General features: G+C 44.6%; 1 protein-coding gene across 1 annotated transcript in view; it reads right to left on the reverse strand.

Moving 5' to 3' along the window:
- Positions 1-13,977, reverse strand: part of eno4 (enolase 4) — a 545,628-nt gene that overhangs the window by 41,016 nt on the left and 490,635 nt on the right. Inside the window, exon 12 of the mRNA XM_041209277.1 lies at positions 13,299-13,424. Coding sequence (XP_041065211.1) covers positions 13,299-13,424 — 126 coding nt within the window. The remainder of the gene's footprint in view (positions 1-13,298; positions 13,425-13,977) is intronic.

The following is a 13,977-nucleotide window of genomic DNA, read 5'->3' on the forward strand; positions in this document are numbered from 1 at the left end:
GAGGCGGTGTATGTGGACCCCAAAAAGCATTTGATACAGTGCCCCGCAAGAGAATTGTGAACAAAGTTATAGCTCATGGAATAAAAGGGACAGTAGCAATATGGATACAAAATTGGCTGAGTGACAAGAAAGCGAGTAATGATTAATGGATGCTTTTCAGGTTGGAGGAAGGTTGGGACCCTTGCTTTAGCCGATATATAGTAATGACCTAGACCTTGGTGTATGGTGTGAAGTTGACAGATGATATGAAACTTGGAAGCATTGTGAACTGTGAGGAAGATAGTAAAGAATTTCAAAAGGGCGCAGTGAAATGGGCAGACAGGTGGCAGATGAATTCTATGCGGAGAAATGTGAAGTGATTCATTTTGGTAGCAAGAAAATATAGAGACAATATAAAGGGTACAATTCTAAAGGGGCAGAGGACCTGGGTGTATATGTATTTAAGTCATTGAAGGTGGTAGGACATGTTGAGAGAGCGGTTAATAAAGCAAACAATATCTTAGGCTTTGTTAACTGGGTATAGAGTACGAGAGCAAGGGGGTTGTGTTGAAATTGTATAAGACACTAGTTTGGCTTAGCTGGAGTATTATGTCCAGTTCTGGGTACTGCACTTTAGGAAAGATTTGAAGGTGTTGGAGAGAGTGCAGGAAAGATTCACGAGAATGGTTTCAGGGATGAGCAACTTCAGTTATGAAGATAGATTGGAGAAGTAAGGATTGTTTTCCTTGGAGAAAAGAAGGCTGACAGGAGGTTTGACAGAGATATTCAAAATCATGAAGGGTCTGGACAGACTAGATGGGGAGTAACTGTTCCCACTCATGAAAGGATGGAGAATAAGAGGACACAGATTTAAAGCAATTAGCAAAAGAAGCAAAAGCGATAAAATACTAAACACAGCGAGTGGTTAAGGTCTGGAATACATTGCCTGAGAGTCTGGTGGAGGCAGGTTCAATTGAAGCATTCAAAAGGGAATTAGACTGTTATCTGAAAAGGAAGAATGTGAAGGTTTACAGGGAGAAGGCAGGAAAATGGCACTGAGGCACCCTCCTCATTCAGAGAGTCAATGCAACCAAAATGGGCCAAATGGCCTCCTTCTGAGCTGCAACAATTCTTGATTCTGTGATTCTGTGACCCTTGATGGAGGGTACTGAAGGGCAACACCCAATCGGTCAAGACAACAGAACTGCATCTTCAGAAACCCAATAGATAACCTGTTCGATGGTGGTCCTTGTGATGAGGGACATCCCTTGCCACATAAGAGTCATACATGGAGCCTGCTGGGTGCCATGAAGATCTCCAGCACCTTTGACTGCCTGAAGGTAAAGTTGGCAGATGCTAGGATACTGTGCACACACCTGCATGAAATGTTTTTTGTGATCACAGACCAGCTGCACGTTTAGGGAGTGAAATCCCTTCCTACTCTGGAATCTCCCTGCTGCTCACAGTGCCTTGATGGCCACATGGATGCAAGCAATGACCCCCTGCACCTGAGAGAATCCAGCAATGGAGGCAAATTCCACTCCCCTCTGTGTCAGTATTGCCCTATCCGTTTGAATCCCTATGTCAGAGTCCACCCTCTTGAACAGCACATGTGTGAGTTGCATTATGCAATGGTGGACAGCCATTTGAGAAATGCCATCCAGGTCAGGAGCCAATCCTTGAAGCAACCCAGGTGCAAAAAAGGTTCAGAGCTACTGTGAGTTTAAAGACTACTGGCACTGTGCTCATGAAATTTACTAGGCCTAAAGTAAGCCTCAAGAAAGGCACACAGGTCAGAAACCCCTTGACTGGATAGGTGTAGACTCCTTCTGCACTTATGTTTTGACATTCTACAGTACAACCTACGGTGGGCATTTCGCCCTTTGTTGCCTTCCAACCCCTTATTCCTTAGCTCTGTGTCCCTCGTGGCCAAGGGTCTGTCTCCTATGCTGCTGAGGCTGCTCCTCTCCAGTTCTAAGTAGCTAATGCCCATTTCCAGGAATGGCCTTGCCTGCCTCCAACTGCATTATTGCACAGCGCCCCCACACCTTGCCACTCACTATGTGATCCCTATGGACTCACTACACCTCTATCAAACTCTCAGGGAACACTAATCATGTGACAATTGAAGGGTTGCTACAATTGAACAGGGCTTTGAGAAGACCGCACCTGGAGTACTGTGCGTAGCTATGACCTCCATATTTAAGTAAGGATATACTTGCACTGGATGTGGTAAAGCAAAGGGTTGCTAGATTTGTTCCTGGGATGAGGGTTGACCTATGATGATAGGCTTCCTATATTGGGCTTATACTCCCTAGTGCTTAGATGAGAGGTGTTTTAATTGAAACATTCAAGATTCTGAAAGAACATTGTGTAGACATTGACTGTTTGTTTCCTCTGGCTGGGAAATCTAGAATTTGGGGACAGTCTCGAGATAGGGGAGCAATCATTTAGGACTGAGATGAAGAGAAATTTCTTTACTAAAAGGGGTGTTAATCTTTAGAATTCTCTATCCTAAAGGGTTGTGGATGCTCCATTGCTCCACCATTGAAAATATTTAAGGCTGAGATGGATAGACTTTTGGTCTCACAGGGAATCAAATGATATGAGGAACAGGTAAGAGAGTGGAGTTGAGGCCGAAGATCAGCCATGATCGTACTGAACAGTGAAGCAGGTTCAAGGGGCCCTATGGTCTACTGCTGCTCCTATTCCTTATGTTTTTTTTTTAAATGCCTGAGTATTTCCCCTCATATACAGTGTTCAGAGTAGCACCTTGTCCATGACTGGCTAGTGGCTGCAATGCCAACTGCTCCTCATATATGGACTTGAGACCTTTCACGTTTCCTTTGTCTCCTCTCAAAAATTGAAAACTGCCTTTTAATGAACTGACAGTTGGCTTGTTGGGGGAAGACGGTGGCGTAGTGGTCAGATTGCTGGACTGGTAATCTAGGGGCACTCTGAGAACATGGGTTCAAATTCCAATATGACAGCTGATAGAATTTAAATTAAGTTAATAAATCTTGAATTGAAAGCTAGTGTCAGTGATGGTAACCATGACATCAATTGTTCGAGTTTAAAAAGGATGTGGAGAGCGTGAGAGACTTCAGTTTAAAAAGCGTGTGGAGAGCGGCGGGGACTTCAGTTTGAAAAGGGCGCGGAGATGAGAGAGACTTCAGTTAAAAAGGGAAGAGGAGAGTGGCGAGGACCTCAATTTGGGTACCTTGCTGGGAGTCGGAGTGGAGTGGAGCAGATCTGCGGGAGACAGTCGGGAACTGAGGAATGCCTATAAATACAGACTGGGCATTCGAGTGAAGAGCGGAGTTGAGCAGCACACTGTTTCACTGTTTTAGCTGCTGTGAGGCTGCAGTCCGGGAAAAAGAAAAAAGCAACTGTGATGTCACAGGAAGCTAGTAAGTTGATTAGCTGGTAGGTGCTCAGTCTAAGGGACAGTGTGAGAGAAACAAGCAAGTTAAGGTAGATATATAAATAAAAACTAAAACTTTAAAATAAAAAAAATTAAAAAGTTTAAAATTAAAATCAAACTGTATAGATAAAAAAAGCAGTAAAAAATTAAGTAATTTAAACAAACATCTAAAACACATACCTTTAGTTAAGAAGCATATAACCTTTACTTGTCAGTAGTACTAGCATTCAATACACACGGTAAATTGTAGCATACATAGGAAGAAAGTAGTTAAAGTAAATTAACTAAATAACAAATAAGAGTGGCAGGACTGGTGTCATGTTGCAGCTGTGAGATGTGGGAACTTTTGGACATCAAAGCGGTCCATGACAAACACGTCTGCAGGAAGCGTAAGCAGCTTGAGGAATTCTGGATCAAGATTATTGATCTGGAAGCCAAAATGCAGACACTGCGCAACATAAGGGAGGGGGAGAAATAGCTGGATACTTTGGTCCAGAAGACAGTCACACCTCTTAGAAGAAGGTCATCTGTTTTGGTCAGCAGAGAGGGCCAGAAGGATGTGACTGTCAGTGAGGGAGGTAATGGGACCGAGCAGACAGTAGGGGAGGAGCCTCAGGCTTTGCAGTTGTCCGTCCAGGACAAAGCTGTCCGCTTGATTGGCACCACATCCACAAACATTTAGTCCCTCCACCACCGACGTACAGTAGCAGCAGTGTGTACCATCTACAAGAAGCACTGCAGGAATTCACCAAGGCTCAAAGAAAAGAACAAAGAAAAGTAGAGCACAGGAACAGGTCCTTTGACCCCCCAAGCCTCAGCCGATCATATTGCCCATGAACTAAAACATTTTGCACTTCCGGGGTCCGTATCCCTCTATTCCCATCCTATTCATGTATTTGTCAAGCTGCCTCTTAAACACCACTATCGTACCTGCTTCCACCACCTCCTCTGGCAGCGAATTCCAGACACTCACTACCCTCTGCGTAAAAAACTTGCCCTGCACATCACCTTTATAGTTTTCTCCTCTCACCTTAAATCTATGTCCCCTAGTAATTGACTCTTCCACCCTGGGAAAAAACTTCTGACTATCTACTCTGTCCATGCCACTCATAATTTTGTAAACTTCTATCAAGTTGCCCCTAAATCTCCATTGCACTAGTGAGAACAATCCAAGTTTCTCCAACCTCTCCTCACAGCTAATAACCTCCAGACCAGGCAGCATCCTGGTAAATCTCCTCTGCACCCTCTCCAATGACTCCATATCCTTCTGGTAATGTGGTGACCAGAATTGCACGCAATATTCCAAGTGTGGCCTAACCAAGGTTCTATACAGCTGCAGCATGACTTCCCAGCTTTTATACTCAATACCCCTGCCATAGACAGCACCTTCCAAACCCACAGCCACTACCACCTAGAAGGACAAGGGCAGCAGATAGATGGGAACACCACCACCTGGAAGTTCCCCTCCAAGTCACTCACCATCCTGACTTGTAAATATATTGCTCTTTCTTCACTGTCGCTGGGTCAAAATCCTGGAACTCCCTTCCTAACAACCCTGTGGGTGTACCACATGGACTGCAATGGTTCAAGAAGGCAGCTCACCATTACCTTCTCAAGGGCAACTTGGGCTGGGCATAAATGCTGGCCAGCCAGCGAAGTCCACATCCCGTGAATGAATAAAAAAAAACAGGTTTGAGGTGCTCACTACCTGTGGGATGAAAGCAATGTCAGTGAGGTAAATGAGCTGGCTGGCCATGGCACTGTGGTACAGGAAGCCGTTCAAGCTGGGGGAGCAAAAAGGAATGTAGTGGTATTAGGGGATAGTGTAGTTAGGGGGATTAACATGGTTCTCTGTAGCAAAGTGTGAGAGTCCAGACAGCAATGTTGCCTGCTTGCTGCCAGGGTTCGGGACATCTGCTCAGGGCTGGAGAGGAACCTGCAGTGGGAGGGGGAGGATCCAGTTGTTGTGGTCTATGTAGATACCAATGACATAGGTAGAACTAGGAAAGAGGTTCTGCAAAGTCAGTATGAGGAACTAGGTACCAAATTAAGAAGCAGGACCTCAAAGGTAATAATCTCTGGATTATTACCTGAGCCACTTGCAAACTGACATAAGGCAAATAAGATTAGAGAGGTGAATGCGTGGCTGAAAGATTGGTGTGAGAGAAGTGGGTTCCAGTTTGTGAGGCACTGGCATCAGTACTGGGGAAAGTAGGGGCCATACTTTTGGGACAGTTTACACCTGAACAATGCTGGGGCAAATGTCCTTGCAAATCGCATAACTAGGGAAGCAGAGAGGGCTTTAAACTAAACAAGAAGGGTGAGGGGTCAAGCTTGGGTAGAGGTAGCAATTCAAGGTATAGAGTCAAGACAGAAGAGCCAAATAGTAATATGAGAAATGAGGGTCAGAGAATGGCAGGAAGGGGCAGAGAGAAAAAAACCTAAGAATACATCAACAATCAAGACTAGATGTTACAAAGGTAACAAAAAGACAAAACTGAGGCTCTCTATCTGAATGCACGTAGCATTCATAACAAAGTAAATGAATTGATGGCCCACATTAAAGTAAATAAATACGATCTGATAGCAATTACGGAGACGAGGCTGCAGGACGACAATGATTGGGTCCTTAATATTGAAGGGTACATGATATTCGAGAAGATTAGGAAGCTAGGTAAAGGCGGAGAGGTAGCACTGTTAATCAAAGAGGGCATTGCTGCAATAGTTAGAGATGATCTTGGTTTGGGAGATCAGGATATAGAATCGCTTTGGGTGGAGATGGGGAATAGTAGGGGGAAAAAGTCATTAGTGGGAATGGTCTACAGGCCCCGTAACAGTAGCCACAGCATAGGACAAAGTATTCAAGAGAAAATATTGTGTGCTTGTGTTAAAGAGTTGGCAATAATCATGGGTGATTTTATTTACACACAAACTGGAAAAATCAGATTGGCAGTAATAGCCTGGATGAGGAGTTCTTAGAGTGCTTTCGAGATAGTCTCTTAGGGCAGCATGTTCTGGAACCAACCAGAGAGCAGGTTATATTAGATTTGGCATTGTGTAACGTGACAGGATTAATTAATGACTGCAGAGTAAAGGCACCCCTAGCCTAGGTAGCAGTGACCATAATATGATTGAATTTTACATCCAGTTTGAATGGGAAAAGAATGGATCTAAGGCTAGTGTCTTAAACTTAAATAAGGGCAACTATATGGGGATGAAAGGTGAGCTAGATGAAGTTAACTGGGAAACTAGGCTAGAGGGTAGATCAATAGAGAAGCAGTGGCAGACATTTAAGGGGATATTTCAGAGTATTCAGAATAAGTACATTCCCACTATAAAGAAAAATTCTAAGGGGAGGACCCACCATCCGTGGTTAACTAGAGAGGTTAAGGAAAGCATCAAACTTAAGGAAAAAGCATACAATTCCGCAAAGATGAGTGGCAGGACAGATGATTGGACAGGATTTAAAGAACGGCAGAGGAAGACTAAGAGGTTAATCGGGAGAAAGAAATTAGAGTATGAGAGGAAGCTAGCTAGAAATTAAAAACAGGGAGCAAGAGTTTCTACAGTACTTAAAAAGGAAAAGAATAAGTAGAGTGTTGGTCCTCTAGAGAGTGACCATGGAGAGTTAATAATAGATAATAAGGAAATGGCGAAAGAAATAAACAAATATTTTGCTTCTTTGCTCACTATGGAGGAAACAAAAACATTCCAGTAATAGCTGCAAATCAGAAGGTGAATGGGAGAAAGGAACTTGGTGAAATTGAAATCACTAGGGAAACGGTACTGAGCAAATTGATGGAGCTGCAGGCTGTCAAGTCTCTGGGTCCCGATGGACTACATTCTAGGGTCTTAAAACAGGTGGCTAATGAGGTAGTTGATGTGCTGGCGTTAATTTTCCAAAATTCGCTAGATTCTGGAAAGTTTCCATCAGATTGGAAAGTAGCAAATATAACCCCTCTATTCAAGAAAGGAGGGAGGCAGAAATCAGGAAACTATAGGCCAGTTAGCTTGATGTCTGTCATGGGGAAGTTATTAGAATCGATCATCAAGGAGGTTATAGTTGGGCGCTTAGAAGATTTCAAGGCAATTGGAAAGAGTCAGCGTGGTTTTGTGAAAGGAAAATCATGTTTAAACAAATTATTGGGGTTTTTTTGAAGGAGTAACATGCGCAGTGGATAAGGGGGAGCCTGGATTTCCAGAAGGCATTTGATAAGGTGCTACATCAAAGATTATTACAGAAAATAAAAGTGCATGGTGTAGTGAGTAACATATTAGCATGGATGGAAGATTGGCTGGCTGGCAGAAAGCAGAGAGTATGCATAAATGGGTCTTTTTCTGATTGGCACGATGTGATAAGTGGAGTCCCATAGGGATCTGTACTGAGGCCTCAACTTTTTACGATTTACATCAATGACTTAGATGAGGGGAGTGAAGACATGGTAGCTAGATCTGCAGATAACACAAAGATAGGTGGGAAAGTATGTTGTGAAGAGGACATTAAGAGGTTGCAGATGGATATAGATAGGTTGAGTGAGTGGGCAAAGATCTGGCAAATGGAGTTTAATGTGGGAGAATGTGAAATTGTTCACTTTGGCAGGAAGAACAAAAATGCAGAGTACTACTTAAAGGGAGAACAGCTGCATAATTCTGAGGTGCAGAGGGACCGAGTTGTACTAGCACGAGTCACAAAAACTTAGTATGCGGGCACAGCAAGTAATTAAGAAGGCTAATAGAATGCTATCCTTTATCATGAGAGGAATTGAACATAAAAGTAAGGATGTTATGCTTCAGTTAAACAAGGCTTTGGTGAGACCGCACCTCAAATAATGTGTGCAGATTTGGTCTCCTTATTTAATGGAAAGATGTAAATGCATTTGAGGTGGTTCAAAGCAGGTTTACTAGATTTACCAGGTTTCCACAGCCATATCTCCTTTCTCAGTGACTGTCTCCGTCTCCGACTTACCCCACGTGGATTTCAACTGAAATTCCACCCCTCATGTTTCGAACCCACCCAGGATTACAGGTAGCTCCGGGACATAAAACGTTTCTCGGACTGCTGTTCCCGTCACATTCTGAAATCCACTCTCAGTGCCATGCGCCGCCATATGAACACACTCGACCTCTCCCTCCAGCAGCACCGCCGTACCCTTTTTCAAAGCTGCGCATGCCCCCAGTTTCATTTTATCCTTCGGCTCATCCGACGCCTCAACAAGAAACTTTTTCTCTTTCTCTCAAGTGCTAAGGAACGCAAGCTCCAACAACTCATCGACACCAACACCCATCTAGGACCCTCCACCCCTGCCTGTCCCTCCGTCCCCACCCTTTCTTCCAGTCCTAACCCCAGCCGTGTATTCACTATACCCCCTGACCTTCCCCTCTCCGATGCTGAACGTTCAGTGCTCAGCAAAGGACTTAGTTTCATACCCTTACGCCCTCACCTCAATGAATTTCGGGCTCGGCATGATACTGAACTCTTCTTCCGCCGTCTTCGTCTCCAGGCTCACTTCTTTGGGCAGGAGTCCTCTCCCAGTTCAACGGATCCTTTTACCCATTTCCAATATTCTCCCTCCACCTGGACCCCTCCCTCTGGATTCTTACCTTCTCTCGATCTTTTCACTGAGAACTGTCGGCGTGACATTAGTCGTCTCAATTTCTCTGCTCCTCTCACCCATTCTAACCTGTCTCTCTCTGAACTTACTGCACTCCATTCTCTCAGGTCGAACCCTGACATTGTCATCAAACCCGCTGACAAGGGTGGTGCTGTTGTTGTCTGGCGCACTGACCTCTACCTCGCGGAGGCTGAGCGTCAACTCGCAGACACTTCCTCCTACCTCTCCCTGGACCATGACCCCACCACTGAACATCAAGCCACTGTTTCCAGGACTGTCACTGACCTCATCTCCTCTGGGGATCTCCCTCCCACAGCTTCCAACCTGATAGTCGCCCAACCTCGGACGGCCCGCTTCTATCTCCTACCCAAAATCCACAAACAGAACTGCCCCGGTAGACCGATCGTCTCAGCTTGCTCCTGCCCCACAGAACTCATTTCTCGTTATCTTGACTCCCTTCTCTCTGCCCTTGTCCAGTCCCTTCCCACCTACATCCGTGATTCCTCTGACACCTTACGTCACATCAACAATTTCCAGTTCCCTGGCCCCAACCGCTTCCTCTTCACCATGGACGTCCAATCCCTCTACACCTCCATCCCCCACCAGGATGGTCTGAGGGCCCTTAGCTTCTTCCTCGAACAGAGGCCCGAACAATCCCCATCCACCACTACTCTCCTCCGTCTGGCTGAACTTGTTCTCACGCTGAACAATTTCTCCTTCAACTCCTCTCACTTCCTCCAAATAAAAGGTGTGGCTATGGGTACCCGCATGGGCCCCAGCTATGCCTGTCTCTTTATGGGGTATGTGGAACATTCCTTGTTGCAGTCCTACTCCGGCCCCCTTCCACAACTCTTTCTCCGGTACATCGATGATTACTTCGGTGCCGCTTCATGCTGTCGTCAGGACTTGGAAAAATTTATTAATTTTGCTTCCAATCTCCACCCCTCCATCATTTTCACGTGGTCCATCTCTGACACTTCCCTTCCCTTCCTTGACCTCTCTGTCTCAATCTCTGGTGATAGACTGTCCACCAATATCCATTACAAACCCACCGACTCCCACAACTATCTCGACTACAGCTCCTCACACCCCGCTTCCTGTAAGGACTCCATCCCATTCTCTCAGTTCCTTCGCCTCCGTTGCATCTGTTCCAATGATGCTACATTCAAAAACAGTTCCTCTGACATGTCCTCCTTCTTCCTTAACCGAGGTTTTCCACCCACGGTCGTTGACAGGGCCCTCAACCGTGTCCGGCCCATCTCCCGCGCATCCACCCTCACGCCTTCTCCTCCCTCCCAGAAACATGATAGGGTCCCCCTTGTCCTCACTTATCACCCCACCAGCCTCCGCATTCAAAGGATCATCCTCCGCCATTTCCGCCAACTCCAGCATGATGCCACCACCAAACACATCTTCCCTTCACCCCACTTATCGGCATTCCGTAGGGATCGCTCCCTCCGGGACACCCTGGTCCACTCCTCCATCACCCCCTACTCCTCAACCCCCTCCTATGGCACAACCCCATGCCCACGCAAAAGATGCAACACCTGCCCCTTCACTTCCTCTCTCCTCACCGTCCAAGGACCCAAACACTCCTTTCAAGTGAAGCAGCATTTCACTTGCATTTCCCCCAACTTAGTCTACTGCATTCGTTGCTCCCAATGTGGTCTCCTCTACATTGGAGAGACCAAACGTAAACTGGGCGACCGCTTTGCAGAACACCTGCGGTCTGTCCGCAAGAATGACCCAAACCTCCCTGTCGCTTGCCATTTTAACACTCCACCCTGCTCTCTTGCCCACATGTCTGTCCTTGGCTTGCTGCATTGTTCCAGTGAAGCCCAACGCAAACTGGAGGAACAACACCTCATCTTCCGACTAGGGACTTTACAGCCTTCCGGACTGAATATTGAATTCAACAACTTTAGGTCGTGAGCTCCCTCCCCCATCCCCACCCCCTTTCTGTTTCCCCCTTCCTTTTTTTTTTCAATAAATTATAAAGATTTTCCTTTTCCCACCTATTTCCATTATAAAAAAAACCCCACTAGAGCTATACCTTGAGTGCCCTACCATCCATTCTTAATTAGCACATTCGTTTAGATAATATCACCAACTTTAACTTTAACACCTATGTGTTCTATTGTACTATTGTCGTTGACATCTTTTGATGATCTGCTTCTATCACTGCTTGTTTGTCCCTACAACCACACCCCCCCCCTCCACCTCTCTGTCTCTCTATCTCTCCGCCCCCCACACACACACCTTAAACCAGCTTATATTTCAGCTCTTTCCTGGACTCGAACTCAAGTTCTGTCGAAGGGTCATGAGGACTCAAAACGTCAACTCTTTTCTTCTCCGCCGATGCTGCCAGACCTGCTGAGTTTTTCCAGGTAATTCTGTTTTTGTTTTGGATTTCCAGCATCCGCAGTTTTTTTGTTTTTATTTACTAGATTGATGCCTGGAATGAGTGGGTTGACTTAGGAGGAAAGGTTAGACGGACTGGGCTTGTTTCCACTGGAGTTTAGAAGAGTTAGGGGTGGTTTGATTGAAGTATACAAGATCCTGAACGGCCTTGACAAGGTGGTCGAAAGGATGTTTCCTCTTGTGGGTGAATCCAGAACTAGGGGGCACTGTTTTAAAATTAGGAGTCGCCCTTTTACGACAGAGATGAGGAAACATTTTTCTCTGAGGATTATGCAACTTTGGAATTCTCTGCCTCAGAAGGTGGTGGAAGCAGAGGCATTGAATATTTTTAAGGCAGAGGTAAATAGATTCTTGTTAGGCAAGGGAATCAAAGGTTATCGGGATTAGATGGGAATGTGGAAATCGAAAGATCAGTCACTAACTTATTGAATGGCGGAGCAGGCTCGAGAGGCCGAATGGTCCAATTCTGTTCATATTTCTTATGTCCTTGCTCGCATCCTTGATTGCGCACTTGGAATTTTTGGGAGACTGGCTGCTTTCCGATTCTCGACTCATTTGCGAAAATTGTAGTGTGTGAAACCTGGTTGGGAATTGATCATGTGCTCGGCAGCCTGATTTTTCACGTGTGCCCATCTCTGCTCTCAGCTCTGAAACTATGAAAATTCAGCCCCAGCTGTTCATGATGCTGCCATTTACACTTCCTCTAGACACATCTTTTGTTTCTTTGCCTGTCCCATCACTGCTTGCTTTGGTCTTGCACCATAAACCCATTTGTCATTTAATCTCTCCTGCCTTCTACCCTATCACAGATCTTCTCTTTTGTTCTTGTTCCCAACCTCCCCAATTTCACTTGCTTAAAATCTTTACGCCCTCAACTTTTCCCAGTTTTGATGAAAAGTCATCAACCTTATATGTTAACTTTGTTTCTCTCTCCACAGAGTACTGAGTATTTCTAGTATTTTCTGTTTTAACTCTTTAAAACATGTTTTTTTGACCAAGATTTTGATCACCTATTCTAATGTCTCTTTCTTTGGTCTGTTGTCAACCTTTGTTCGATTATGCTCCTGTGAATATCTTACAACATTAAAAGACACTATCTGAATGCAAATTGCTTTTGCCAGCATTGCAGCCTAACTTCACCCAATCTGCAGCTAAAAACTTAGTTGCATTTAGCCTCAATTACTCCAGTGCTCTGTCAGCCTCCCATCTTCCATAAACTGCAGGTCATCTTCAACTGCTCACATCCTACCCTGCATCAAATTTTATTTGCCTGTCGCCTATCTGCACTGAACTGAATCGAATTCCAGTCCCCCAATGCCTAATATTTAAAATCTTTATCCTAATTTTGAAATCCCTCCAAGGACTCATCCTTCCCTATTTTTGTAACTTCCTCCATCCCTACAAATCCACCTTGCCAAACTCTTCATCCCTCTTCTGTACTCCTCCTCTTTCCTTTCAACCCACCATTGTCAACCAATTCTTCAACCACCTAAGTCTCATTCTCTGGAATTTCCTTCTTAAACCTCTCCACTTCTCAACCTCCCTTTCCTCCTTAAAAATCCATCCCTTTGTCTGGTTACCACTCATCCTTTTGCTCAAGTCTTCTTTCCCTATACCCTGTGAAGTGCTTTGAGGAATGTTATGCTATCTTAAATGTGCTTTTACAAAAGTGTTGTTTTGTAGTAGGTTGCTATTTTATAGATGGAATCAAAATAAGACCTTGAACCAGGTTGTATAGTAGTTCACATTATATATTCACACTGATTTTAACCTACTTAAATTTCTACAGCTTTGGTAATCTTTAAACTGTATTTTGAAATTAATGATCATCTTTCAAGCTAACATAAGTGACAGCTACTAACCTCCTTCCGAAGGGGATCTATCAGACCAATGATTGATGGGTACTTCTCTACTAGGCCTGTGTACAGTTCTATCATTTCATCAGGATGTTTTAGTACTCCAATTATAATTTCATACTTCTCCTTCTCCTAGAAGTAATAAAAGGAAAGTGCACATTCATTATCTAATTTCGGTATGGAAACAGATGCTGAAGATGATGGCATACAAAGAAATCTGGCAAGAGCATTTGACAGTACTATGTATCTCGCTTTGTTTCTTATAAAATATTGCTTCTTCCACATGTATTTGTTACCCAAGTCAAGTCCTCACAACCTTGCATCTCAAGGCTCAGAAGGGAGTGCCTTCAACATGCATCATATAATTGAAAACTTTGCAACACTTGTATCTTCTAAAGCTTCAATAATAGGTCAATTCACTATGAAATAAACTAGCTACATAATGCATCATCACTTACGCTACAGTCAGTGCACAGGGTCTGCACATGCCTGTCATTGTGAAACAAAAATAAAAATACCTGGAAAAACTCAGCAGGTCTGACAGCATCTGCGGAGAGGAACACAGTTAACGTTTCGAGTCTGTATGACTCTTCAACAGAACTAAGGAAAAATAGAAAAGAGGTGAAACATAAGCTGGTTTGGTGGGGGGCGTGGGGGTGGGGGAGGTGGGACACAGTGCCTGTCA

Source organism: Carcharodon carcharias, chromosome 17 (assembly GCF_017639515.1).
Source record: "Carcharodon carcharias isolate sCarCar2 chromosome 17, sCarCar2.pri, whole genome shotgun sequence".
Classification (NCBI taxonomy): domain Eukaryota; kingdom Metazoa; phylum Chordata; class Chondrichthyes; order Lamniformes; family Lamnidae; genus Carcharodon; species Carcharodon carcharias.